This window comes from Zosterops lateralis (genome assembly GCF_965231275.1).
Source record: "Zosterops lateralis genome assembly, chromosome: 12".
NCBI classification, from domain to species: Eukaryota; Metazoa; Chordata; class Aves; order Passeriformes; family Zosteropidae; genus Zosterops; species Zosterops lateralis.
In genome coordinates, this window is record NC_139772.1 from 12824544 (window position 1) to 12850742 (window position 26199).

The 26199-nt window shown below is 53.1% G+C and overlaps 2 protein-coding genes across 5 annotated transcripts in view; both read left to right on the plus strand.

Moving 5' to 3' along the window:
* Window positions 1-13056, plus strand: part of WDR59 (WD repeat domain 59) — a 52660-nt gene extending 39604 nt beyond the window's left edge. For 2 of the 4 annotated variants that reach the window (XM_083870172.1, XM_083870171.1), the window contains 7 exons: window positions 1102-1183; window positions 3022-3134; window positions 4159-4306; window positions 4399-4471; window positions 5518-5644; window positions 6060-6202; window positions 8128-9800. In XM_083870172.1, coding sequence (XP_083726298.1) covers window positions 1102-1183; window positions 3022-3134; window positions 4159-4306; window positions 4399-4471; window positions 5518-5644; window positions 6060-6202; window positions 8128-8363 — 922 coding nt within the window. In that variant the 3' untranslated portion in view covers window positions 8364-9800. Of the gene's footprint in view, window positions 1-1101; window positions 1184-3021; window positions 3135-4158; window positions 4307-4398; window positions 4472-5517; window positions 5645-6059; window positions 6203-8127; window positions 9801-10395; window positions 10509-12950 lie in introns of those variants that run through there. The other 2 variants (XR_014590978.1, XR_014590979.1) reach the window with 2 other exon arrangements.
* Window positions 13057-13996: 940 nt separating this feature from the next.
* FA2H (fatty acid 2-hydroxylase) lies at window positions 13997-26064 on the plus strand. Its single transcript, XM_083870129.1, has 7 exons — window positions 13997-14383; window positions 20205-20300; window positions 22003-22145; window positions 22251-22357; window positions 23613-23785; window positions 24274-24526; window positions 25187-26064. Exons 1-7 carry the CDS (start codon window positions 14003-14005, stop codon window positions 25264-25266), a joined length of 1233 nt encoding a protein of 410 aa, XP_083726255.1. The 5' UTR covers window positions 13997-14002; the 3' UTR covers window positions 25267-26064.
* Window positions 26065-26199: the final 135 nt, after the last annotated feature.

Here is a 26199-nt window from a genome sequence, read left to right on the forward strand (position 1 = left end):
GTTTTAGTATCCCTGTGGTAGGGAACCTGTCTCCTGTAAATCTGAAAAGTGTGAGGGAAGAAATTTGTGATGAGGTGTGGTCAACAGAGTTTGAAGCAAATATTACAGGTTCAGATTTTAACCTGTTAAAGAGAGAGATTATCTGTAGAAATTCCTTTTCAAATCTCATGTTAAATGCACAGGCTTAAAAATCTCAGTAAATGCACATTTTCATTCTGTAAAACTATTAATAGCGCATAAAGCTTTTTAATTTCAGAAGTATTTGATATGTTCCCACTTGGTTGTACATGTCAGGTCTGTTCTGCAAGTTGTTTTGGGTTAATGGAAAGGATGGAGTTCTTTGGGCATTTTTGGGGTTTTGTTGGTGTTGGTTTTATTTTAACAAAGGGCTTCCTTTTTCCAGACTTTCTAAATCACATGGTTACAAAACCTCTGTTCCTGAATTTTTTCTTTCTTAGCTTTGGTAATACTGGTTGGTCCTTAACAGAATTTCCAGACTATGGACATTTGGGGAAGAAGCAGGTTTCCTTCCTGAGGAAAGAAGGAGAAGGAAAAACCCCTTTTTTCTCTCCCTTTCTGTGTTACTAAAAAAAAAAAAATATTATTTTAAAAAACCTGTTGGACCTTCCTTCTTGGGACATCTTGTGTAAACAACCTGACCCTTTTCCATGTATTGTAAAAATCTCAAGCAGTTGAAGTGCCGGGAAGATTTCTGTTGACAGGCAGAAAAGCACACGTGGGCTTCCTCAGCCCATCTTGCCAGCCTGTCAAGGCTTCACACAGTGGGTGTGTTATCACCCAGCCATCCTGGTTCTTCCCAGTGTGCCCCCATCTCCCTCTGAGTCAGCCAGAGCAGACTGATGGGCTGAATGGGAACAGGACCGTGTAGCCAATGGCACCAACTTCTAGGGACAAGAATGATTCTGGACCTCATGATACCCTGGCAGAAGTTTGGTCTGATATCCTCTTGGAAATGGTGTTGCTTAGAATCAGTCCCAGCTAGCGTGGAGTTGGACCCAATGTGTGCTATATTAGCAAAAATGAATAGTGGGAGGAGGAGATGGCAGTTGCTCAGAGCTGAGTTACCTCCTTTCTTTTCAGACTGAACGTGAATAACATCCAGGAGACTTGCCAGAAGAATGCTGCCTCGGCCTTGGCTGTGGGGCGGAGGGATCTCGTACAGGTATGCCATGGAATCAGACCCCTCCCTCAGCATGCTGTGCTACCCTCCCATGGCTTGTGCTGTCACTGACACCCAAATGGCCACTGGGGTTCAGCAGCTCTATCAGGGGGTCTCTGGTTGGTGAACCAGGCCTGTGGAATGGCTGCCAAGGTGGTCCCTATCTCACTGACTCTGGGCATTGAGAGAGTCCTTCCCAGGATTGCACACAGATTCTTTTATGCCCTTTGCCATACTGAGTGAAACACTTTTTTCAGGGAATTCCTGTAGGCAAAGTGAGGAATGCAGCCTGCTTTTGAGTCATCAAATGGAGTAACTGTGCACAGAGTTGCCTAGCTGCTGTCAGCATTTTGATCCATAATTTTTTTCGTACTTATGTAATTGTTCCCATTGTTTGGCATTCATCTGTGCTGGCACTGGGTACTAACTGCAGCTATCTTCTCCCAAGAGAGCCTGGGCCCAGGGGCCCCAAAATGGGGCTGGCTATTTGCCTTCAGCTAAAAGAAAGAGAAAAATGGCTATTGTGGCCCATGCTTTTTCCTGTGATTAGTCCATTGCAACAGGCAGAACATTTGACAGGACATGGGAGTACCTGAAAGAGATGAGAATTGGCAGTGCCACAGGAGCTGTGCACATCATCTCAGCGTTTGGCTCTTCCTAGAGCTGGAAAGGCAACATGCATAGGCTTACCTGATGTAAGCAGAAGCTGACTGAAGCTGTTGTCTTGCTTCTTGGGTTCTGTGACACCAGCAGAGAGAAAGTAGGTCTAGTTCCCCTTTGTCTGTTCTTCCTCTTGCAGTCTGGTTTGTCCACATTGGACTAGAGTTTGGGTGGAGTAACTTCAGCAAGATTTCTCTGAGATAACTTGGTTTTCCCTGTCCTGTGTGACTCCAGCCTGTAGTGCAGCTCACAGCAGACATGCAGGCTTGAGTTGCAAGTTACAGGTTTGATGTGCTCTGTAGTGGTGTAGGAAGTGGCATCTTTCCTGTTTCCTTTCTGTGTACTCTACTCAGCCCAGTCCTTGTTTCGGTTTCTCTTCTGTTGCTCTCTCTGGTTTCACAGGGAGCAGCTTTAGGACTACTTTTTTTGACTGTTTGTTTTTTGTACTTGGAGCATATGGTTTTTCTTTATTGTCCATGTTGTCAGTTCTCTAATTTCTGCTGTCTTGTTAGCACCATGCTCTTTTTCCTTTCTTGCTCTTTTTTTTCCATGCTAAACTACGAGCTTTTCTTTTCCCTGGAATATTCTAACTGTCCCATTTTTTAAGGCACAGTAGAAAAAACATTCCTAGATCTGTGGTATGGAGACTGACAAGATGGAACCGTTTTCAGAGTAGAGGATGATAAACGAAGGAGAAATTTCATGTGAAGTGGTTAAACTTCTGAAGTAGAAAAGAGTGTCTTGTCTGTGCCAGGCTGCATTAGGAAAACAGTGCTCAGTGACACCACTAATGAAAGGATATTTCTCATGCAAATAATGATTAACCAGTAAACTTTCTGCCACCAGACATCTCTGAACCCAAGAACTGTATCAAATCTAAACTCTTTTGAGGCTTGTGAATTATAAAATGCACTAATAGACTATAGACTGTTCTGCTTTTGTGTTTAACTCGAATACAAAGTGAGTGGGACAGGTAAAGCTTTGGGTTTGTGTTAAACTCTGTATTATCTGTGACACAGAGACCGAAACTGTTCCCTGCTGTTGGGGAAAAAAAAAAAACCCAAACACAAACAGACAAACTCCATTATTATCTGTCTGTCTGTGAATTTGTGCACACCTATGCCCTGGGAGTGTGGTTAATCCTAATTGTAGCTTTGCTGCTTTTGCTTCCTGTCTGCCAGGTTTGGTCACTAGCCATGGTAGCCACTGATCTCTGTCTTGGACCGAAGTCTGACCCAGATTTAGAGATACCTTGGGCACAACATCCATTTGGACGTCAATTACTGGAGTCCTTGTACGTGTCTGAATGCTGGGGAGGGGCTGGGGAATGGTTGCTGAAGCAGAGCCCTCCATAACAATCTATGTGTAATGGTTCAGTTCAAATCATTTCAGATTTGGGGTAGTGCCACAGCATGGATACTTTTCCCATCTCAAGCCTGTGATGCATCACAAAGGGAAACTCCAAATGTGTTTCTGGCATCCAGGAGGCAGCCCTTCACCTATCACTCAGGTCTTCCTTGGCCAGCATTGAGCAATAGCCAGGCACAGGTGGAACTCTGCTTTCCATGCCCACAATGCCTGACTTGGAGATTTGGGTTTCCTGCTCCCCACTCAACAAACCTGTTGGTGCAGCATCTTTTTTCCACTTTCAGATTCCCTCTTAATCACCTAGCTTTACTGGGAAGCTGTTCCAGTGGCATCAAAGCCAAGTGTTAGCTACAAATATCTTCCAGGTGCTGAATCTGCTCAGGAGGGCACATAATTAGCAATTGATATTATTTGTTGACCCATGCTACTTGGAAGTGCAGGATTTGTGTGCTGTGCTTTCCATACCGTTGATTGGCTGAGCTCTCTCCTGCTGCATGGTAGTAAGTGGGAGCACAGTACAGGTTGTTCTTTATCACTCTCAGCCTTCAGAGCAAACTGGAAACTTCCTAGTCTTCTAGAAAACCTGCAGCAGCCTTTTTACCTTGTGATCCAGGTGCAGGATGTTTGCACCCAGAGGGCTTTGTCAAAAAAGTGTTGTGGCTAGGAGTGAGTCTAATGGCTCCAGCATTACATCAGACCCCAAGCACTGCTGGACTCCCAGAGCGCCCATCTTTCTCCCACCAGTTAGGGCATGAGCCTTTTCAGGAGAACTTGGCTCCTCAAAGGTGTGACAGAAAAGCCAACCCAGTCCCTCAGTGCACATATCTCCTGTGGGCAGTCATGACATCCAGACCCATGTATGCGACAGGCTTGAAATTAGCTGCCCTGGAATCTCAATGGTTTTGCCACTGAATTCTCCCCTGTCTCACAGTGTCTTTTTCATTTCCCAGGTTGGCTCATTACTCACAGCTCCACGATGTACAGACCCTGGCCATGCTCTGCAGTGTGTTTGAAGCCCAGTCCAGGCTCCAGGGGTGCCTCAACTCTTGTGTCCCCTTCCCTCAGCGTGCCTCCAACCTGGCCTCCCACAGCCGATATGTACGATCGCCATTTCTTTCCCATTTGTCTTGGATATCTTTGAATGTCTTTCACATAGATGACATGGTTTATTCTCCTTTCCCCCTCAACAGCCCAGCTTTACTTCCTCTGGCTCCTGTTCCAGCATGTCAGATCCTGGAATTGGTACTGGAGGCTGGAGCATAGGTATGAGACCTGGCTAGTAAATAAAGGAATCTCCGGCCCTTCTGGCAAAGGTTTTAGATGGCTCCTATGGTGAGGGAAAGAGAGAGTTAGTACTGGCTGTGATTACAGATGTGCTCTGCCAGAGCAGCTCTCTGGGGTTTGGTCAGTATGGCGTGACTCCATGGCTGGAAGTGAGCAGGTGTTCCAGTACCTGTGTCAAGGCTCCTGCAGTCCTGCGCCTTCTGACTTCAGTAGATACTTCATTCATCGAGTATCGAAAACAGCCTCAAAATGTCATCAGCCAGATAATTCCACAGGGTTCGGGGGAAAAGCAGTGCTGGGCTTTCTTTTCTCACTGGAAAAAATGTGGCATTTGGAAAGACTGGCTTCTTTGTGCTGTGAATATCCACAGAGGTTTTTCACTGTGACAAAGGTGACAAAGAGGGACTCTGATGTCAGAGTTGAAGCTTTTGGCAGATTCCTAGTGATATACAGGGCCTGGGGCAGCATCAGCCCTGTTAGCACCCCAGCTGTAACTTGGCAGTGTGATATCAAGGCAGGTGTAACATGGGGGAGAGGAGAGGATGGAGGTTAGGGGAGTGGATAATCTTCCTTAGCAGTTCTAAGCAGTCATCTCCCTGGCCCCAGGGCAGTACCTTGCATGCAGAGGCCCCTTTACGTAACAGCAGTCCTGATGATGATAGTCCTCCCTGTCTAGGAAAGAGGAATCCAGGCCTGCCTGGGAAAATGTTCTCAAGCAAACTCCATGGGATTGATTGCCTGGTTACTTTTTGTCTAAAGCAGAAGGCAAAAGGGATTCCTCCACATCAGATTTCTCTGCCTGGTGATCCCCATCAAGTCCTGTCACCAAAAGTGTAGTCGAAGCACTTGGCAAGTAGAGGCTGGCACTTAGTTCTTGGAGATGGGGCAGTGTTTGTTGGAATGCAGAGGGTGGTAGGACAGAGATAGGACTGAAACACGGGGGTGCAAACCTGTGATCTTTCATATCCCTTCCTGACTCTAGTTTTGAGGAGGGAGATGCATTCACAGCCTCTTGGTGTTTGCAGCAAACAAAGACACAGAGCAGACCTCCACTCCCTGGTGCGAGTCTTCTCCGGATGACTTTCGCTACGGAAACCTGATGTATCCTGATCATCGGGAGCGGGAGAAGGACCAGCATGAGAAAAACAAAAGGTAGGTTATCCTGTGCCTCGAGGATATTCAGAGATGCCTTACTTGTGTCTCAGTCACATGGAACTTCATGGCCATGTCTGTCTTGGTGCTGTGCAGTACCACACCTGCCCATAGACCTTGTCATTCACACAATTACTTAAAGAAGCTCCATCCTGTAGGTCAACACTGCTGGGATTACACATTATACATCCCTAACAGGCCATGGTAGGGGCCTCAAAGGACAGTCCACCCATGGAGTGTGCAGCCTGGAGTGTAGAACAAGTCAAAGTCAGAGCAGTTTGTGTTCAATGTTTCAACCTGTGGAAAACGCCCTGCTGCATTTCCAGCAATTCCTAGCCTAGCCATAGCTGGAAAGAGGATTGCAACCAGAGTCTCTGTCAGTCAATCAATTACAAGCCTCTGTTTGTTCCTCTAGGCTGCTGGATCCTGCCAACACTCAGCAATTTGATGACTTTAAGAAGTGCTATGGAGAAATCCTTTATCGCTGGGGCCTACGAGAGAAGCGAGCTGAGGTTCTGAAGTTTGTCTCATGTCCTCCTGATCCCCACAAGGGAATTGGTAAGTATCTGGTTCAGTTGCCCAGGCAGAGCTACAGCTCTGCCTCAGGAGCTTAGGAACGTGCAGGGCAGGATGTGTCACGAACAGCATGGACAAAGGTTGTTTGAGAGACCCACCCAAGGGAGTCACAAGGGTCTAAAATAGTTATATAGGTGTAATTGAACCTTGGTACAAATTGTTCCACAGGGTTAACGATGGCAAACCAATTATTTAATATGAATAAAATATGAAGGGTTTATTTAAATTGATGAATATAATGGTACTCATTAGACTAAAAAGGCCTTAATCAGAATTATTTACCACACAGTATAAAAAATTAAAACTAGTAATACAGTGCACTGGTTATTAAATAAATAATATCAAAGCTAGCTAATAATTATCAGGTAGTCACTGATGTCCACCCATAGCAATGACCATGGGCAAATCTCTCTCGCTCAGCTTTGAGGAGTGACCTTGAGGGGTGTCCCCACCCAAGGTAAGGATCTTCACACACACCTAAGGGAGGTGTATTAAAAATTTTCACCGCTTAAAATTGGAACTGGTCTTATGGTATGAAGTAATTGACTGTCAGATACACAATTTTAGATAAAATGTTGTCCTGCCTGCTCAACAGAACGTGCTTTATTTTTGAGTAAGATGCTATCAGCTCTTTGGTTTCTTCTTCTGTAAACATCTGCCTCTCCCTTCCCTACAAGGGCTTTCACATCCCTGTTAATGCCAGCCTGGGTGAGGAAGCATTTGCCTTACCTATCCATGTGATGGGTCTGATTTGGGGGAGTGTGATCAAGCTGGTTTCAGAATTCTTCAGCACTAAGAACAGCAGCCCACCCCCCCGCTCAATCCATCACTGATAGCTTGCAAGTAAGACAAAATCCAAACTGTTTTACTCCTGCTTAGGCAGAGCATCCTGCTACATGGGTTAGGTGTCCATTGGTTACTGAAATGTCACTGCAAATGTGGCATTTAACCTCTGACAGAGGTAAGCTCTGCCAGTAAATGGGTTTGACTTCTTCACAGTTCTGGGTGGAGGTGAGGCTTGTAGGTGTTGGTTCAAGGGTTTTGTAGATTGTAACATCTCTCCAGGAAAGCTGGAAAATTCACATACTGCCATGCCAGCAATGCACAGCTCTGTGCTGATGAATGCCCTTTATTTCCTCTGAGATGCCCTGTTTTCATCTCTGATCCTGGGCTGAAGTGTCCTTATGTTAAAATAGCAAGATCTCTAACTAGGTAAGCTAGCCAGCAAATAGGTAAAGAGAACTTTTCTCCCAAAATATTTTGAGCAGTGTAGATGCCCAGATTAAGGAGAGCTGCCAAATTGTCTTCTTCACAGACCTCTGGGTACAGATGTGCTTGACCTGGGGTGGAGGGGGCGGGGGTAGAAAAACAAGTGAAGGATCCAGAGAACAGCAGTAGTCCCACCTTGTCACCCAAGACAACTTCTGGGGAGGAGTTGGAGTGAAAACAGGTGTCTTAATCCACTGCCTTTGCCCCTCCATGGCTGACAGTCTGATACAGGAGCCATCTGGCTCCCATACAGGTGGGCTCTCTGACAAGAAATGGAGGCTGTTCTTGCTTGCTTAGTGACACTTCCTAGTGGTAAGAGGTGGATGAGACCAGCAGGAAGCCTTCATGAGTCAGTGTCTCCAAAGCTTGAATTCCAACCCGCATTTCCAGCAGACAGCTGTAGCCATCAGGGGAATTGGTGGGCCAGTCAGTGCCTCAGTGCTCCGGTTGCCCGTTCCTTTAATCGCAGATGGAGAACAAACCAAGATCTCTTAAACACCATCCACTCTCCGATCCTGATGGAGCTTTGAGGCAGTTTGAGGGGCTCATCTGCTGAGCGAGGGGCTGTATGCAGGGCTGCTTTGTCCATGATTCCAGCAGCACTAACTGTCCCACTCTGTGTGTGTCCCCTGTGGCAGAGTTCGGTGTGTACTGCAGCCACTGCCGCAGCGAGGTGCGCGGCACCCAGTGCGCCATCTGCAAGGGCTTCACCTTCCAGTGCGCCATCTGCCACGTGGCCGTGCGGGGCTCCTCCAACTTCTGCCTGACCTGCGGACACGGAGGCCACACCAGCCACATGATGGAGTGGTTTCGCACCCAGGAGGTCTGTCCCACAGGCTGCGGGTGCCACTGCCTGCTTGAGAGCACCTTCTGAGTGGTGGGGACAGCATGCCACCCCGGGAACTGATTGGATATTTAATTCCCAAGCCATGTTGAGTCAACTCTGCTCCGCTCTGTCTGGAGGAGATTGCCGCAGGGAGCTGAAGCAGGACGTGCTGGTAATGTGCTGTGGTGATGTTTACAAGTGCTTCCATTACTCCTTCGCTTCCCAGGTTGCTTTCAGATCAATTTCACCAAATTCTCTGTGTCCATTGCTGGCAATGGATGCCAGACCAGAAAAATTGCTCTCTCCTGCAGAAGGGTGTGTGATACTGGTTAGTTTAGGATTAAGAGGTTTTTGAAAGCTCCCCTGGAAAGGGCCCACCTGGCAGAGCCAAACTCATTCCAGCAATGTAGAGTCTTTTCCAGGTGCCTCCTTACATGGGCTCAAACTGAGCAAAACAGTTGTTTTACACAATTAAAGTAGAAATAATTCTCAAGCAACAGTAAGCTCTAAAGGTGAATTGTAAATGGCGCTTGAAGAGGAAATAGTCTATGGAACTGTGCTCAGAGTTTCTCTGGAAGCAGCAGGGTCCTTGTTTTGAATGGCTGTTTACATCATTCAGATTTCCCCACAAAGCAAGAGAAGGAAATGGCATTTTTCAGGATTACTTCTTAAATAGATTTCTGCTCACTAGTCAGTACCTGTGAAAAGCCCAGACAAGCATCCAAAGTCCCTGGGATTAGTTGCTTCCAGCAGTTTTAGTACTGTTAGGCTTTAAGGTATCTCCATCTCCTCCTCTGACCAGGTGATAAAATGCACTTTAACTTGTCCCTGTCTTGTTGCTGACACTTCCTGGTGACTGGGAAAGGCATCTGCCTTTTGAGTTTGGGATCCACACTGTCTTTCCATAGATGTGGTGTTTTGGAAAGCCTTTGCTCCCTCACTGAGAAAACACAAAGAGGACACTTATTCCATATAGCTCCTTTTGGCTGCTGTCTCCAAGCATTATGGGGAAAATTATGGGTAATTTGATATTTGCTGCTGCTGGAGTGATGAGGCTCTTGAACAGGGAGGCAGCAGTTCCCAGGGAAAAAGGGGGTTTGGAAGAATGGTGGGATCCGCAGAGGCAAAAAGTTTATGACTTTCCTTACTGTGGAGCATCAACTGGAGAATGTACTGATGGATCTGTCTGTTTGGGGCTGTGCCTGTGGGGCACTCCCAGCACAGGAACACTGCTGTGCACTGTGTGCACACCTGGAACGTGCAGCCTTTGCCTCTCCAGGGCTGGCTTCAGCCTGAACTTTGGATTTGGGTGAATGTGTGGTCAGGGATGAGCCAGCTGGAGCTACCCCCACCTGTACCGGCACTGATCCCTTCTCCCACGCTTGCCTGCTGAGTGGGGCCATGTGCCATGCCCATTCCCAACCCCTCTGCTAGCTCAGGCTGTGGGATCCTGCCGTGGAATAAACAGATGATGTATCTTAAACAATTAAAACATTAAAATTATTTTTTTAAAGTGCTGTTCTGATATAATGTGCTGTCGCTCTGATGGCTCTCTCTCTGTGGGGAGCCCCCAGCAGCTTTTCGTCCCAGTGGGTGTTGAGTGTTGCCCTCTCCCTACCCCCCAAAGCAGGGGGCTCGATGGTAGCAGAGCCCCACAATAGCTGAGGGGCTGTTGGGTCCCGCAGCCCTGGCTGGGACAACCTGCCACACCAGACTGGGAACTGCCCGCGGTTGTAAGGCTCCTCCTGGGAAAGTGAAGCCGGGCAGCGTCTGAGCTGCCGGCAAAGCAAAGCCCACATCCTGCAGTTTGGGGAGGCCCTGGGCAGCGTCTGCCCCCCAGGAAAGCAGGCGGGTGCAGCGGGGTCCAGCCCGGCGCCGCGGCAGCCCCAGGGCCAGGGTGCTCCTTGGCAGGAGCTGCAGGGAGAGGGCTCCCGCCCTCCGCCTCCCTACGTGACAGCCATTCAGCTCGGAAGTATTTTCATTTCCATGCTTGAGTGCTCCTGTAGCTTGGAAGGGAAAGGAGATTTGTTATTTAAAGGTGACGGACCGACAAATTGTGGTATTTACTGTGTTATTACAGTCCATTACGGTCCATCTCTGTAGCATGTGAATGCCCCTGAGGCGGAGCGCAGCCGGCACTTCAGAGGAAGGTGGAAAAGCCCTTGCCGTGGCTGTTTGTGCAGCCCTGCACAGGTAGGTGGAATTTCTTCCCGGATGCTGCCAGCATTTCTCTCACACCCTGCAGCATGCCTGGTGGTTCCTTCAGGAGCAGCCCCACTCCATGCAGAAGTGACTATTGTGAGGAAACACGAACGGCTTGTTCCCATCTGCCTGGAGCCAGTTGAAGAGACGTTGTTGCCTTTGCTGCACAGAGCAGCAATCAATGGTCAGAAATGGGGTGTGGTGGTGTCCCACACCATTCCCTTTATCTGTGCTGCCCACCCCTGACTGCCTGTCCCTGCATCCACCTGCTCTTCAGAATAACTTGGTAAAGTGCAAAAAGTTCCCCAGTGTGGCCAAATCTTGCTCTGAATTGGAGGCTTTAGAGAAGGGAGAGGAGGCAGGGACTGCTCAGGCAGTGAGTCCGGGCCAGAGCGTGTGCCCGACCAGCTCTGGGGATGCTGCCATGGTCAAACCAGGTGAATTGGATGGAGCCTTCAGGTGATGCACAGTGCTCAGGAGTGTGGTCAGTCATGCTGCAGGGCAGGGCATGACCCATCCATGGTTTCTGCTGGAGCACAAGGCAGGAGTGCTCTTTGCACGCTGCGTGGGAGAGGTGTCAAGCCACTTCCCTCAGGGCATCCTCAGTGCCATGGGTTTGCCAGGGCTTCAGGAGTGACTGGACACTGCCAAGGAGAGGAGCTCCATCCCAGGCCACGTCTGTCCAGAGAAGCCAGCCAGCAACACCCTGCGGAGATGTCCACGCACCCCACACCTGTTTTGGCACCCTTCCCAGGCCAGTGCAGGGGAGGATGTTGAGGGCAGAAGACCTTAGGTCCAACCCTGAACAGCTGCTTGTCAAAACTTGCTTCGGCTGCCTGCCAAGTGCATCCCAAGGGCTGTTATTGGTGTATCCATTAACTTTCCCAAGGACGGGGCTGGAAAGTGGGAGAGAGCTCCCACGACAACCCACGCTGTGCCCTAAAGGCCACTGTCAGCATTTTAAACTGTATTTGTTTTCCTACAGAGGGTGTAACAAGCGTGGTGTGTCTTCCCCATCCCCACTGAGGCTTTCCATGTGCGGGGAAGGAAGCTTAATCCCTGATGATAGAGTTGGCAGAGAAACAAGGAGTGTTTAGCAGAGGGGGAAAACCTTCCCCCATGGATGCAATACCAAACGGAGTCTGTACTGGCCTCCTCCTCCTTGGTGGCCACAGCTCCATTATCCCAGCATCAGCCCCTCCAGCACTGCAGTATCTAATCCTGCCCAAAGACCAGCAGCACATTCCTGCTGTCTCCTGTGTGCCAGCCCCAGCGTCTGTCCGTCTGTCTGCTGGGGAAACCAGTTCAGGAACTGATGAGCCGAAGCCACTTGGCTGCTCTTATTTCAACCATGCTGATCAGCAGACTGACTACACTTCCTGATCCTGCTTGTCCTGGGGCTGGCACAGTACAGGGACAGGGATGGGGACAGGGCATTGGCACAACCCTCTGCTGCCCATTTGATGCTGTTATGCTGGTGTCTGCTGTACAGTTTGTACAGTACTGTCCCTCTCCTGGTGCCACCCGTGCTCAGTGCATTCCTGCTCTGCAGGTGACAGGGTCCCCCTGCTGCCCCATTCTCACTGCAGAGCTGGGATTGGCTCACCTCTGTGAGGACACCCTTGTGCCTTGCACGAGGGCACAGAGCCCACCACAGCACCCAGGAGGTAACATGGGCAGATGAAGTGTCAGCTCACAAGAGCCTGGCTCATATCCCTGAGCCCTGCTGTGGCACATTTGAGGACCACAGTGGGAGAGGATGGCAGCAGGGACCCACAGGTCACCTGGCAGCTTTGTGGGCTGACAAAGGCTGGACCCAACTCTGCCATGAGTTGTGATTACAGAGGGTGGCCTTTGGCAGCTTGTGGCCCCAAAACCCAAGGTAGGGCTGGGCTGCCCAGGCAAGAGGTGGGGTCACAGCCAGGTGTCCTTCTCCATCTCCTCCAGAACCCCACAAAGGGTTAGTGGCCATTGCACCTAAGCATGCTTGGGGTCTGGGTTCCCTGGTTGGTGTTGGGTGCTGTGGCCTCCAGCTGAGAGCCCCAGCTCATTCAGATCTGCCTCTGCCTTTCACTTTGCCCTCATGCTCATCAAAAAATCCTCAGTCTCCATTCAGAAGCCACCTCAATGCCTCAGAGAGCTGTGCCAGATTGAGCTCACCCACCACAACCTGGACCACCTTGGCCATTAAGGTTATTGGGAGAGTGTCCCACTCCAGCACCTCATTTGGGGTCTCCCAGCAACCTCTCAGGACTCCTCTGGCCCTCCTAACCCCCAGAAAATGTTGTTGTCCTCAACCCCAAGGCACTCCCAATGCACCTTAGGTGCTCTGCAACAGCCCCAGCCAGGAACATGCCCACCCTTAACCCTTCTGCTCCTATCAGAGTGCAAAATAAATCTGCTCGCCCCAAAAAGGACTTTTCCCCCAATCAGGTGGCAGTGCTGTGCCAGGAGCTGGTGGGAAGGTGGAGCCAATGCCGACCGCCACAGCAGGTTTTGCATCCACCTTGATTAAAGGGCTCAGTGAATGCCTGGCCAGCGCCTCACAACACCCCAAAGCCGGGGGGCTGAGGTGGTGTGATGACCCAGCCTTACAGGTGGGGCTGGGGGGGCTCCCCATTCCTGGGATGGCAAACCCCACCTTAATCACTGTTTTCAGCCCGGTGTGGCTGGCAACACCAAATTTGCTGACACGTGGCCAGCCCCAAAGCAGCCCCCCTCACTTCAGAGGGAAATCTTCCAAGAAAAAAAAAAAAAAAAAAAAAAAAAAAAAAAAAAAAAAAGGCATGGGAAACTCCTTTTTTGTCATTCCTTCCTAATTATTTGGCTGTGATTCTTCAGGGTGTTTGGGGCTGCCTCCTGCCCCCCTGGCTAATTGCAAATTTAATTAAATACTGAAATATATCTTCAAACAGCTGGGAAGGGGATGTTGTGCCTGACAGCAAGTGACGCTGGGGTGGGTTGGCCTCTGGGTGACCCCAGGAAGGACCCTGCTCTCCTAGGGCACTCTGAGACTGGACTGGCATCTCCCCTGCCTTGGCCACCAAGGACCTTGGAGGGAGATTAATAACTGGGGAAGGGTGATTCGCCCACGGGTGCCCTTTACCGCCCCCCCATGGCTACCAGCCCAGGATGCCCTCAGAGCCTCATCCCTTCCCCAGGGATGCCCATTCTTCACTTCCACGCCGGGGCACCCCAATGCCCCCCTATAACCATCCAAGGTTGCCCAGACCCCTATTCCCCCACCCTGACCGTACCCATGGGCCCCTGGGGGCCACACTCCCCTCCCCCGGGGACGCCTCGTTTCCCCATTCCCCTTGTGGGTGCGCTGTGCCCCCTTCTGCCTCTCCATGGCTGCCTTATTCCCACTTTCCAGGGTACCTGCGGGGCGGCGGAGCATCCCCACCCCAGGCGTGCCCCACCCGGCCGTGGCTGCCCAATGGGCCGCGGCGGGGCGTGGCCGGGGCGTGGCCGGCGGCATATGCATGTATGCAGATGAGCAGGTGCGAGCAGAGCGCGGCGGGGAGGGACAGCACGGGACGGGCCAGGACGGGACTTGGACGGGGAGCGGGACTCGGACCGGCGGCGGGGCCATGGCCACGGCCACGGCGGGGCCGCGGTCCTTCAGCGCCGCCGAGGTGCGGGCGCGCTGCGCGCAGGGGGCCTGCCTGGTCTCCTGCCACCGCCGCCTCTACGACCTGAGCGGCTTCGTGCGGCTGCACCCGGGCGGGGAGCAGCTGCTGCGCCGCCGGGCCGGCACCGACGTGAGCGCGGCGCTGGACGGGCCGCCCCACCGGCACTCGGAGAACGCCCGCCGCTGGCTGGAGCAGTACTACGTGGGGGAGATAGAGCCCGGCGACGAGCAGGTACCGCCGCGGGGCCGAGCGGGGAGCGGGTGGGCACGGGCTATAGGGGAACCCAGGGGTCTATACGGTCTCTGTGAGTGCCTCAGGTGCCGGGTCCGGGGTGAACAAGGGCTATGGGGTGCCCATGGTCCTGGAATTGGCAGATACAGAGGCTATAGGGTGCCCCAGATGCTACTCCAGGATGTGCAGGGTCTGTACAGGGTGTCCCAGGACCTGATCCAGGATGTATGGGGTCTCTCTAAGGCACCCCAGGTCCCAGGGCCGGGGTATACTATAGGGTACCCCACGTCCCGGGACTGGGATGTACAGGGGTTATAGGGTGCCCCGGGTCCTTAGTCGAGTTTTGATAGGGTGCTCCAGGTCTGTGCTCTCTGGAATCTGAGGAGTGCCAGGTTTATAGAGCATCTCAAGTCCAGAGTGCGTAGAGTCTAAGCTGTGCAGGGTCTATAGGGCACCCTGGATCCACCCTGTGCAGGGTCTGAGCCGTACAGGGTCTGTAGGGCACTCCAGGTCCAGGGTTCTCAGCATCCAAGCTATTCGAGACATACAGAGGCTGTTCAGGCCTTGGAGTGTACATGGCAGGAAGTTTCTGGGGTGCATGCAGCATATAAGGTGTTTAGTACACTCATATCACAGTCTGGGCTGTATGGGACATGGTGTATGTTGGGTCTGAGCACGACAGGACCCATAGGATCAGGCTCTGCAGGATCTGGGATCTACAGGGCATGAGGGGTGAAGGGGACAGGGGGTGTTTGAAGCTCCTGGTGTCTTGCATGGGTGGTGCCTGAAGTGTGCAGGGTGCCAAGGTCCCGTGTGCCTCCTGGCACATGAGCCTGGTGCAGAGCCTGGTACCTACAGGGTCCCACTCCACGGCCTCATTCCACCCTGGCCATGCCAGGAAGCAAGGCTGATGGGTGGGTCTGGGGTGCCAGTGTGGCATGCAGTTGTTGGGTTCTTTGGGGGGATGCAGGAGGTGGAGCTCAGAGCCAGTTTTAGCCGGACTGTGGGATGGGGTGGGTAATGGGACATGACACCCTTCCTGGCACTGTCAGCACTCAGCCAGGGACCAGGTGCTGGCCACTGGGGTTTGCCGGTGGTGAGCAGCCACTGCTGAGGAGAGGAGCTGTCTCTGAGTGCCTGGTGTGGGACATGGCTGTCCATGACACAGCTCTGTCCCCACCGTGCCAGTGCCGTGCTGTCCGGGCGGAAGGGAAAGTTCCCTGGGGAAGTTCTGCAGCCTCCGGGTGGCACTGGGCACTCCTACCCAATTACGGGCGCTCCCCAGCAGGCCGTGGGCAGGATGCTGAGCAGCGGGGCCAGCCCAGCCCCCTTCCCCAGCCCAGCAGTGGCGTTCCCCTGCAGACACCCCGGCGAGGTCGGTGACCGGGCGGTCCCTCCGCGGGGTTGTTTGCTCTCTCTGGGTGTCCTCCCCAGGGCGCAGCCTCGGCCCCGGCGCCACAGACGGGGCTTTGTTTCAGCCTCGGTGCAATGCCTGCATTTTTCCCGGACGGATCCCGGCGATGGCACCTCCTCTGCTGGGACTCTGGCTGAGCCGCCTCCCTGCAGGGACGGGCCCGGCGGGTTGGGGCGAGGGAAGGTACCGGCCGAACGGGTTCCCGGCCGCAGCCCGCGCCGAGGGGAGCTGCCACCATCCCAATGCAAATACGTGGCGTGATAACGCCGAGGCGCAGGGAGATCAGACACTGCCTGTGCCAGATAAAGCATCCCAGGCTGTAACACACACGGGAGGGATTAGAGCTGCCTGCTGCACAGTGAGGCCGTGTCCAGCGTGCCCTGATCTGTGAGCTGTTCTGCCCTACTCCCCACCCTCCAAAAATCTTCTCTGAGAAGAGGTGATGCCCCTGGTGGTGCTTGGGTTCGCGCTTTGGGGCAGGTGTAACCCAAACAGCTCTTCGAAGGAAGTGCTACATTGCCCCAGTCTGGTTCCAGATCCCCACAGCTTTGCCAGTGCCTCTCCTTGCCTGTTGGATGTCCCAGGGCTGCATCATCCCCGTGCTGAGGGGTTCAGAATGTTGTGGTGCCACAGGCATCCAGCATCCTCCCCTGCTTCCCCCAGGAATTTCTAAGATTTCGAAAAGGGGGAAGAATCTGTTAATGCAGGAGAGATAAAGAAGATAAGATCCAGCCTTCATCCCACTGGCCTTTCCATGCCCCTACCTGTGGCTCTCTCCTTCATCCACAGGTCCCTTTTCTGCATCACCCAAATTCCTTTGGCTAAGGACAAATTAATCCCTAAACATTTTATCTATGCAAGCAGAACATATAGGGGAGATCAAAGCGACCAATAATTACCTAAACTAGACAGTGGATTTTAACAGTCTTGCTAGAAGGGAGCTGGATCATCTAAATTACCCTTCCCATTTGAGCAACGAGAGACTTTCATCACAGCCTCTTTGGGGTGCATGACGTGGCTGTGAGTCACCGTAAGTCCTCTGTCCCTCTCAGGTTTAGTGTCCTCTTCCTCTTGCCTGTATTGCTGCACACAGGGCTCACCCTGCCTTTGTATCCCAACCTGAACATGCTTGGATGTAGGCGGGACACTTGGGGCACCTCTTAGGGAGTGATGTAACAAGAAGTGGTTTTTTATATTGCTACTATGACTAAGAGCTAGATTCACCTCCTTTTAATAGTCCTGCTGCACCCAGTTTAATGGGATAAGATACAACTTCGTAGGGCTCTGCCAGCCAGAGACCACAGACCACAATGTTGGTGGGATGATGGGGTTGGGATGGTGCCCCTACAAGCAATGGCCTTGCTTGGGTTCTCTGCACCTCCTGGGGTGTCCTCATGCTACATGCCTGTACCTGCATTGCCAATAGAGCCTGTCCCATGTGGACACCAGCAAACTGAGCCTCTGAGGAGCTCAGTGAAGGTGCTGGGGGCTCTGGGCAATGCAGAGATATGGTAGGACTCCTCTGAGGTTTGACTCACTGAGCAAACAGGTGGAAAATACCCCTGGGTCCAGGCTTTTGGCAGAGCAGCTGTCTGCAGGCAGCATCATCCTGTCTGGGCCAGGGGGAGGTTTCCAGCTTCTCTACCTGTGTCCCAAGAACACTGAATCCTGTGCTGAACCACCCCTTCTGTCTGTATCTGCTCACATCACAGCTGGATTTTGTTCTTTTAATGCCCCAAGGCCTGATGCAGGACAGCACTGGGGTGGCACAGCCAGTACTCCCCAGCTGGTGCAGGACCAGTGCTGAGCTCTGACCCACGCAGGGCAGGTGGATGCTCACAGGTGGATGCTGGGTCACCCAGTCACTGGATCATGCCCTGCCCTGGCTGTTTGGCCCCGTTGTGTCCCTTGCTGGGACTGCCGCTCACTTACAGTTGTCTTGTAGGCGTTAACTTTCTCTTCCTTACATCAGGCCCCTTGTTCATCTTCCCTGGCAGGACCCGTTTGCCTGGGGACAATTCAGATGCATCTTCACCACCCACAGGTTACAGCAGAGCCCAGCTCAGCACAGCCCTTCAGCCTCCTTCCAGCCCACCTCCTATTTGGAGGAGAATGGGTAGAAGCCCCAGCACTGGTTCAGGTCCCATGGGGCTTGATCCCAGCAGGGCCCCTGCATGCTTGGGACACGCAGGAACAGGCCACCCTTTGGGGTGCCAGTCAGGGCATGCCAGCGTGGTTTGCATCCTGGTTGCAACACAACTAGCAGTCCTTTCAGTGCCAGCCCCAGGGTGAGCAAGAGGAGGGCCTTCCTCCTGCTCCCCAGCTGAGGAAGAGGAGAGGTAGGAGATGATTCAGGTGCTGAGAGAGAGCTGCCATAGCATGCAGGGCAATGGCACCTCACTGATGTCACCCAGCCCAGGTGCTAGTGGTGAGGTGTGATGTGAGCCCCCCAGTCCATCTCCCTGACCTGGGAGGAGCAGGAAGCCTCCAGCTGTGACATGGTGCTCAGGCATCCGTGGGCAGGGGAACTGGAGGTGTGTGAACATTTCGGAAAAAGGAGGAGCGGTGCCGGGTATTGCGTCAGCCCAGCTTTCTTAAGCATCCTTCCTGCTGCTGGCTAGGTTGTGGTGCAAGTGTGAAGGTGGAGAGCACCAGCCCATTGCTCAGGGCATGGATAAGCCGTTTCACTCTCTTAAAGCAAAATTTTCTCCCAAAGCACCTGCAGGGAAGAGGCAAAACCTTAAATCCACCATGCTTTGCTGGGTTTTAAGATATCCCACCTGCCCTAGGGTTTTAGAATATCTGGCTGAAGGACAGAGTGTGCAGTGTGGAAAACAGCAGTGGGAATTCTCATTGCGAAGTGTGGTGGTACATGGCATCAGCTCTTATCGGTGCTCTGCCTGCAGTAAAACTGACTCCAGTGGGATTCCAGCCTGGAAATACTGGCTGGAAATATCCCTTGTCCTTCCCTGCCTGCTGCTGCAGGCAAGGGTCTGCCTCAGAGCTGGGTAATGCAGTTCCTGTACCATAGAATGAGGCTTGAAGACTGGTTAGCCCAGGAAATGGGGTGGGAGCACAGCTTGCAAGGAGTGCCTGCTGTCAGCAAACAGTGCCTTGAGCCCTGCCTTGGTGTCCCCAACAAGGCACAAAGTCCTGATATTCTGGCAAGGTGACACTGGTTTTCCTGTATCCCAGGCCCGCCTGCAGCTGCCACGGTAGTATTCCCATCAACAGGGTGGCAGTGCATCCCTCTTGGAGCAGAGAGGAGAGCATCCATTGAGGAGCTGGGAGAAAATCCTTCCTCTCTGGAAGCAGCACAACTGGAAGCCCCGTTGGGCACGGCTGTGCTGTGGCTGCCGGGCCACGCCGTACCCTGCTCCGAGTTAATGGGTAACTCAAGGTGACAAAGCCGGGGAAAAGGCATGTTTGGCACGTCCTGCCCGGGGAGCCAGCGCTGCTGCCGGGGGGCACGGCTGGCCTGGGGTTTGCATGGGCACGCTGCAACCTCACCAAGACCCCCCCCAGCAGCACAGCCGGCGCTGGAGCTGGCACAGCTACAGGAAGGAGGCTGGTGCTGGCAGCTGGTGATGTGTTTGCTTCCAAGCATCAGTCGAGGCAGGTTTCTCCTGTTTTGCAGCCCGCCCTGGCAGTGGAACTGCATTTGGGTCTTCATCCTGCCACCACTGCACCAGTGCATCCCCTGTGCCTCAATGTGCTCTCCTGAGTTACAACCAAATCCCATGCCTCGTATTCCACAGCCCATGGCAATGGCACCCAGCCCAGTGTCACCCTGTGAAGGACACTTTGTCTTTTTCCCTGGACAAGGTCCCTCCTTCTGTGTTTTTCCTTGTGCCCACAGCCAGAGTGGGTGGTGGCACCTGCTGTACCACACTCCTCAGGTCTGCCAGCCCAGCTTTCTGAGGGACCAAAAATCCAAACTGGGCTCTTGTTGGAGATCAGTGGGGTGGGAGGAAGGACCACTAACCCAGCAGCACCCCTCACTTTACTGGAAGTGGCAAGGTGACCTCTGCTATGGCACTGCCCGCTTGCAGGGGAAAATGCTGCCCCAGGGCCCAGAGTTTCTGTGTTGCCACTCTGAAGCACCTGTGCTGTTCTGGCCATGGGCAGGGTATTCCGAACACTGGGCTTGACAGGAGGTTTCCAAAGAGCCCCAAGCCTGTGATGCTCAGTGCACAGTCCGAAGGGCAGCACAGCTCACTGGCAGCTGCTTCCCTCAGAAAACCTGCTCTGCAGGAACTGACTGACTTAAATTCACCAGAATTTTCTCCATATTTGTTTAGCAGGCAGGAGCTCACTCTGGCCATACCCCTGAGTGCTACAGGCATCACCATACCCAGCTGAATCTGCCACCGGTGCTTCACCACAGGGTTTTCCTTCTCTTTTCAGAGCCTCTCTGAGACAGTGGATGAGAAGGAGGTGGTTGCTGCAGCCCAGACTCCAAAGCAGACAGATCTCTGCTACAGAACAGTGGATGTGGAGAATGTAAGAGCTCTGGAGTTTCTTGAGCACACTGTTTGCCAGAGTGCTCCTGGGAAACACCAGGTCTCCTCTTCCTTGCATGAGTGTGGATTTCTGCTGGCCTCTTGGATGGGAGGGATGGCGTGAGGGAGCCGAACTGATCCAGCCACTTCTGCCCTTTCTCCTGGTGTGGATAGCATTGCTCATGCTTTTATTGCACAGGTGTGGCCACGCTGGGAGGCTCCCATTGCAGCAGCATGGGAGAGATGCCTTTCTCTGACAGCAGCTCTGCCCTTCCAGAGGGAAATGTTGCCAAGCCGCACCTTGCTTGCTTTTATTTCTTTCTCGCTTTATTTATTTTATTACTTTTTTTATTTAATTGCCTGAGCAGTCATAATGAGCAATAAGGGATTCCTCAGGCTGGGCAAGGTGATCCCTGTGTGTGTAGGGTGCTTCCTCCCAAGACAGCTTCTTTCCAAACACGCCACAACAGTGGGGATTTGTCCCCAAGGTGCCTTTGCCTGTCCCTGTCATCCAAAGCACCATTTGGTCACCATATCTTGCATGGTCCCAGCTGGTTGGTGAGCTTTTATTTTGTAAAAAGTTGAGGTGGGGGTTTAGAGCAGGAGAACATCTTTCACCCCCCAAATGAATATTTTATCACTGAGCACCTTTAAAAGAGAACGTGCCATTTCAAAGTGACCTTTTTGCTTTAACTTTCCCCCTACCTCCCCAGTGGAGAACAGCTCTGTTCCCATCGCATACACCAGCTGGGGTTGTTTCCCCTCCTGTGAGATTGTGCTTATCCCCGCCTGCAGCAGAGCCCCCAAAATGCCCACAGCCACCCTGGCTCCTTGCCCTGAGATGCTTCAAACTGAGCCATCCCCACCACTGGCAGCACAACCCCAGATGCCAGATTGCTGTGCCAGTGCTGTGTGGCACAAGCAGCCCAAGAAGAGCTGCCTGGCCAAGGGCTTGGACAGGCAGGCATGGTTTCAGTCCTGGCACAGGGGTGGGACCAAGAATCCACCCTATCTGGCCAGGCCAGCAGAAGATGCATCCAGGGATGCTGAGCAGTGGCAGAGGTGGTGCTGCCAGTTTTGCCTCCCTATTTTCATGCCATGCCAATGTGCATACCCTTCTTACTCTTGCACCTGCGTTCAGCCATGCACAGCAGCAGTGCTGGAGTCTGTGTTCCCATCCTGTATCCCTGCTCCCCATCCCTTCCCACTTTGCTCCTCACTGGGATGCCCAAACAGCTGTGATTGCCCCATGTGTCCTCTGCACAAGGAGAAATGTCCTTGGCTGAGGCAGTGCCGTGGGGATGGGATCCATGTGCCACCAGAGGGGTTCTGCTGGGGAATATCACAGCTCACTATCTAATCTTGGCAGCTCAAGAGGCAAAAAGCCTCAGTTATCAGGGCCTGATGCTGTGCCAGGTCTGGGTACAGCCACCTTCACCTTGATCTGCTGGCAGGTACCTGGTGGTACAGAGAGCTAAGTCCTGTGTTTGTGGGTAGATGGGGTTGATGTGTGTTTGGCCCCTTGTCTGCCCTGTGCTGGTGCTTGTGGGGAGCTCAGGGCACCTTGAAACCAGAAGCAACTGCTCTTGGGGCATGGGAAGAGGTTTGCAGCACAAAATCCCGCAGCAGCAGCTCAGCTTTGTCCTTGGTACTGGGATGGTTTGTGGGTTCCATAGCACTACAACCACTCTCTGCTCCCTCAGGACCTGGTAGACTGGCAGAAGCCCTTGCTGTGGCAGGTGGGCTACTTAGGGGAGAAGTACGACGAGTGGGTGCACCAGCCTGTGGATCGGCCCATCCGCCTCTTCCACTCGGATTTCTTTGAGTCCCTCTCCAAGACAGCATGGTGAGGACAGGGTCTGCACTGTGCCCTGGGTGGGGCCTGCCCAGGGAGGGGGAATGGTTCACCAGCCAGCAGGACACTTCTCTGACATCTCCTTCTACCCCACAGGTACGTGGTGTTCCTGGTATGGACACCCGTGGTGCTGTATCTCAGCTGGGTCAGCTACACCTCCCTTGCTCAGGGCAACACCAGGCTCTTCTCCTCCTTCACCACAGGTATGAGCAGCAGCAGAGCCTTTGGGCTTCCATTACTGACCCCACTCTGGGCCCAGGGGCAGGAGAGCCCTGGGTGGGCAGGGACCTGCATCCCTTCCCCATCCCTCCTTCTGTATGTGCTCACCACAAGCCACACGCACAAGAGCAGCAGGTCAGCACCTCTCCCCTGTGGCCACCAGCGTGTCCCCTGCATGAAGCCACCTGTGGTTGCCCACCTCCATCCCCTCCTCTCACCACAAGATTTGGTCTCCCCAGGAGACCAGCAGAGACACAGAGCCCGCTGACCTGAGCCTGCTCCCTGTTGCCTCTGTTCCCTCAATGCCCAGAGCCGAGCCCTGGGTGCTGGGGTGTGTTCCAATGGCCGCTGACGCCCACCCCGGGCCGCGGCTGAACAAACCCGGCTCTCAGCGCCGCCAGCGCCTCACAGTGCGAGGCTTGTTTGCCCGAACCGCCTGCCCTTGAATCTCCCACTGTCTGCTCCCTGCTCCCCCGGGAATAACAAGCGTGGCCGGGGCGGGCTGTCTTCTTTGTTGTATTTTTTTTTTTTTTTTTTTTTTTTTTTTCTGGGTTCCCTATTTTTTTTGCAAGGTGCCACCCAGTGCCAGCTGTGCCCAGCTGTGGGGTGGGGAGTGCCTGCTGCAAAGGCACCCCTTCCTCATTGTGGCATTCAGCACCTTGCTGCCAACTTTTGTGGGTTTTTTTCTTAAAAATAAGCGGGTTTGGGGGGAATCCAAATTTTGCTGGGAAGGACACAGGGCTGGCAGCCAGCCCTGAAAGGAGGTGGCTGAAAAATGTTCTGCGGGGGAAAGTGCCCAACAAATCTATTCTTTTTCCCCCCCAAAAAAATAATCACCAACACCAACAGCACTGTTTTACTGTCACGAGTGCTGCCTGTGCAACTAAGGTCCCTCCTGCCTTGTTCTGGTGGGTGAAGCAGCTTTGTAATGATGACACAGTCCCTAGAGTGCACATCCAAGCCCCTGTTGGTATCTGGAATGCAGGGAACTCCCCCAACTGGCTTCCTGAGGCAGCAAGAAGCTGACTGTTCCTGTAAATAAATGGGAATCAAAGGAAAATGAGGTTTAGAGCAGTGTTTGGGCAGGTAGCTCCCTAGATAAGCTCAGGGCAGGAGGTAGATGAGAGGTGGGAGGGAGGGAGAGCTGAGTATCACCTTGATGTCAGTGCGAGGGTAGCAATAGATAAAAGCACCTGCATGTTCCCTGCCCTGCTGACTGCTGCACTTCTCATTGTGTAGAGTACTCCATCCCCGTCCACAAATACTACTTCCCCTTCATCTTCCTCCTGGGAATGATCCTGTGGTCCCTGCTAGAGTACCTCATCCATCGCTTTGTCTTCCACATGAAGCCACCCGCTAGTAACTACTATCTCATCACCCTGCATTTCTTGCTGCATGGGCAGCATCACAAGGTGAGTCGCAGCTCTCGCCCCCGCTGGCGCCTGCTGGGCCGTGGGAATGGTGGCCTTTGCCCCACTGGAGCCTGTTACTGCCTGACCTTTGCCCTGGCAGAGCCTGTTCATGCCTGTTCAGTGTGACTGGTGGCACCCCAAGCGACGCACTTACTCAATACCAGTGAGAGCTGCAAAACAGCCTTGGAGAAGCTGGAGTTAAATTTTCAAGCTGTGTGGTTGGGCAAGGAGGAAGACCAAAAGAGCCATAGGCTCCCTCTAGCTTTGCTGGAGGAAAAAGCCCTATGGAGCTTAGGGACTTGCCAGATAAAGCCACCACCTGCCTGGGCACCTTGGCATGCATGGGGGGCTGCCACCGGGTACAACTTAGGGGAGGGTTTTTAGTGTTGGCGTCTCCCAAGTGGGTTTCCCTAATGCTTGGCAGGGATGTGCTGGGGGAGGTGGGGTGAGCTAAGAGCTGCCTGTCCCACCATCCTCTCTGCTTCCAGTCTCCCTTCGACAGCTCCCGCCTGGTCTTCCCTCCCGTGCCGGCCTCGCTGGTGATCGGCTTCTTCTACGGCGTCCTGCGGCTGCTGCTGCCCGCCGTGCTGGGGCTCTCGGTCTTCGTCGGGGGCCTCTGTGGCTACGTCATCTATGACATGATGCACTATTACCTCCACTATGGCTCACCCAAAAAGGGCACGTACCTGTATGGCCTGAAGGCTTATCACGTCAAGCACCACTTTGAACACCAAAGATCAGGTAGCATCACGTTCCCCACGCGTGCCGGCAGGGGCAAAGGTTGTCAAAGATCCAGTCTGCCTGCATGAGTGCAGCTGATTGCTCCAAAATATTTGGGATTTGGGATGGGGAAAGCCAAGCACTGCACTGCTGGGAAAGCAGCATGTAAGGTGCTGTAGCCCACAGAGAATTATTTCCTGGCTCCCAGGTTGAGGATGGGAAGCCAGAGCAGGGCAGGGGTGAAGGCAGCAGCCTGTCTCACTGGTGGGCATCAGTGCTGCCTGGAATGCCAGGGCAGAGGCCAAACCCCCATGGTGCTGGGATGTGGGTGCCTACCCCTGCCTGAGGCAGCATCTCTTCCTGCTGGGAGGTATTGATGGGTGTAGGGTGAGGCCCTGGGCTTCCCCAGATCCGCCCCACACTTTCCCTAGCCCAGTGCTTGCTCAACCTGCCCTTTGCCCGGTTTCCTAGGAGAAAACGCCCCATCCAGATAAGCTATCATCCATGGGGCTTGTTGGCATGGCCCTGCCAGCTCCTGCTCCCTCTGCTCTTCCTCCTCGTCCTCACTTTGCCTTCCTCCCTTCCCAAAATGTGAACACTCCTTCCTCAACAGTTAACACAGAGCCCTTGCAACACCTCGATGATGGTGGTGCCGTGGGCTGAGCTCTTCCTTGCCCACAGGTTTTGGCATCAGCACACGCTTCTGGGATTATCCTTTCCGAACACTCATCCCTGAGGAGACCTTCAAGAAAGAGGACTGACAGCTCCAGCCTGGTGCACAGCTGCTGGCTCTGTACCCCCTGCACTGGGGCTGGTGTGCCTCCCCAGCCCCCTGAGAGGCCAACTGGCCCCTGCCCCCTTCCTGGGGGCTGTGCCACAGCAGTGACTCCAAAGTGGAGCACTTCTGTGGAGTGCTGTGGTCCAGCTGTGGCACTGGCAAGGGGATGGGGGTCTGAGGATGTGAGGAAAGGAGGGGAGGAGGCTGGGGGGTTCCCTGGTGGACTCCTGCCCCTACCTCGCTGCCCTCCTGCTCCAGGCTATGGATGCACAGGCAGATTTGCTGCCTGAAAGATGAAGTGCCTGATGCTGCCCTCCCTCCTCTGCCCTGGCACCTTGCCTTGCCGAAGCTCCTGTCTCTCCTGGGGTGCCCTCTCCCCAGGGCATCCAACACGCTGCAGTTACCCTTATGGCCTCCTAACTCCTGCCAAGGGGATCCCCTGTCCTAGGTCCTTTTCCCAGCCTGATCTCAGCATAAGGTTTTCTGGGCCTGCAGCCCTTCTGGGGCTGATCCCACAGGTCTGGACTGTGCCTTTTTCTAACCACTGCACCCATATTTCTCTGCCAGATTTATCAACTTCATGGTCTTCATAGACATTGGCTACTTGAAACTCAGACTCCAATGAAAAGAATTACTATGAGATGCCTTTTTTGCTGATCCTGTGATTTTATTTTTTATTATTTTTCCCTAATGTTTACGGCAGATATTTAAAGGTTTTAAATAAATTTATATGTATAACTATAGACACTACAATTGTAAATAAACTGTATATTTTGAAAAATAAAACTTTCTAAAAAGGGTCTGGCAAATGTATCCCCCAGGGCTGCTCACAAGGCTGTTCTCCCACTCCTCATGTGTCCCTTTCCAGGTGATGATGGCTCTTGGAGCCACCTTTCCTGGCTCCCCTCATCAACCA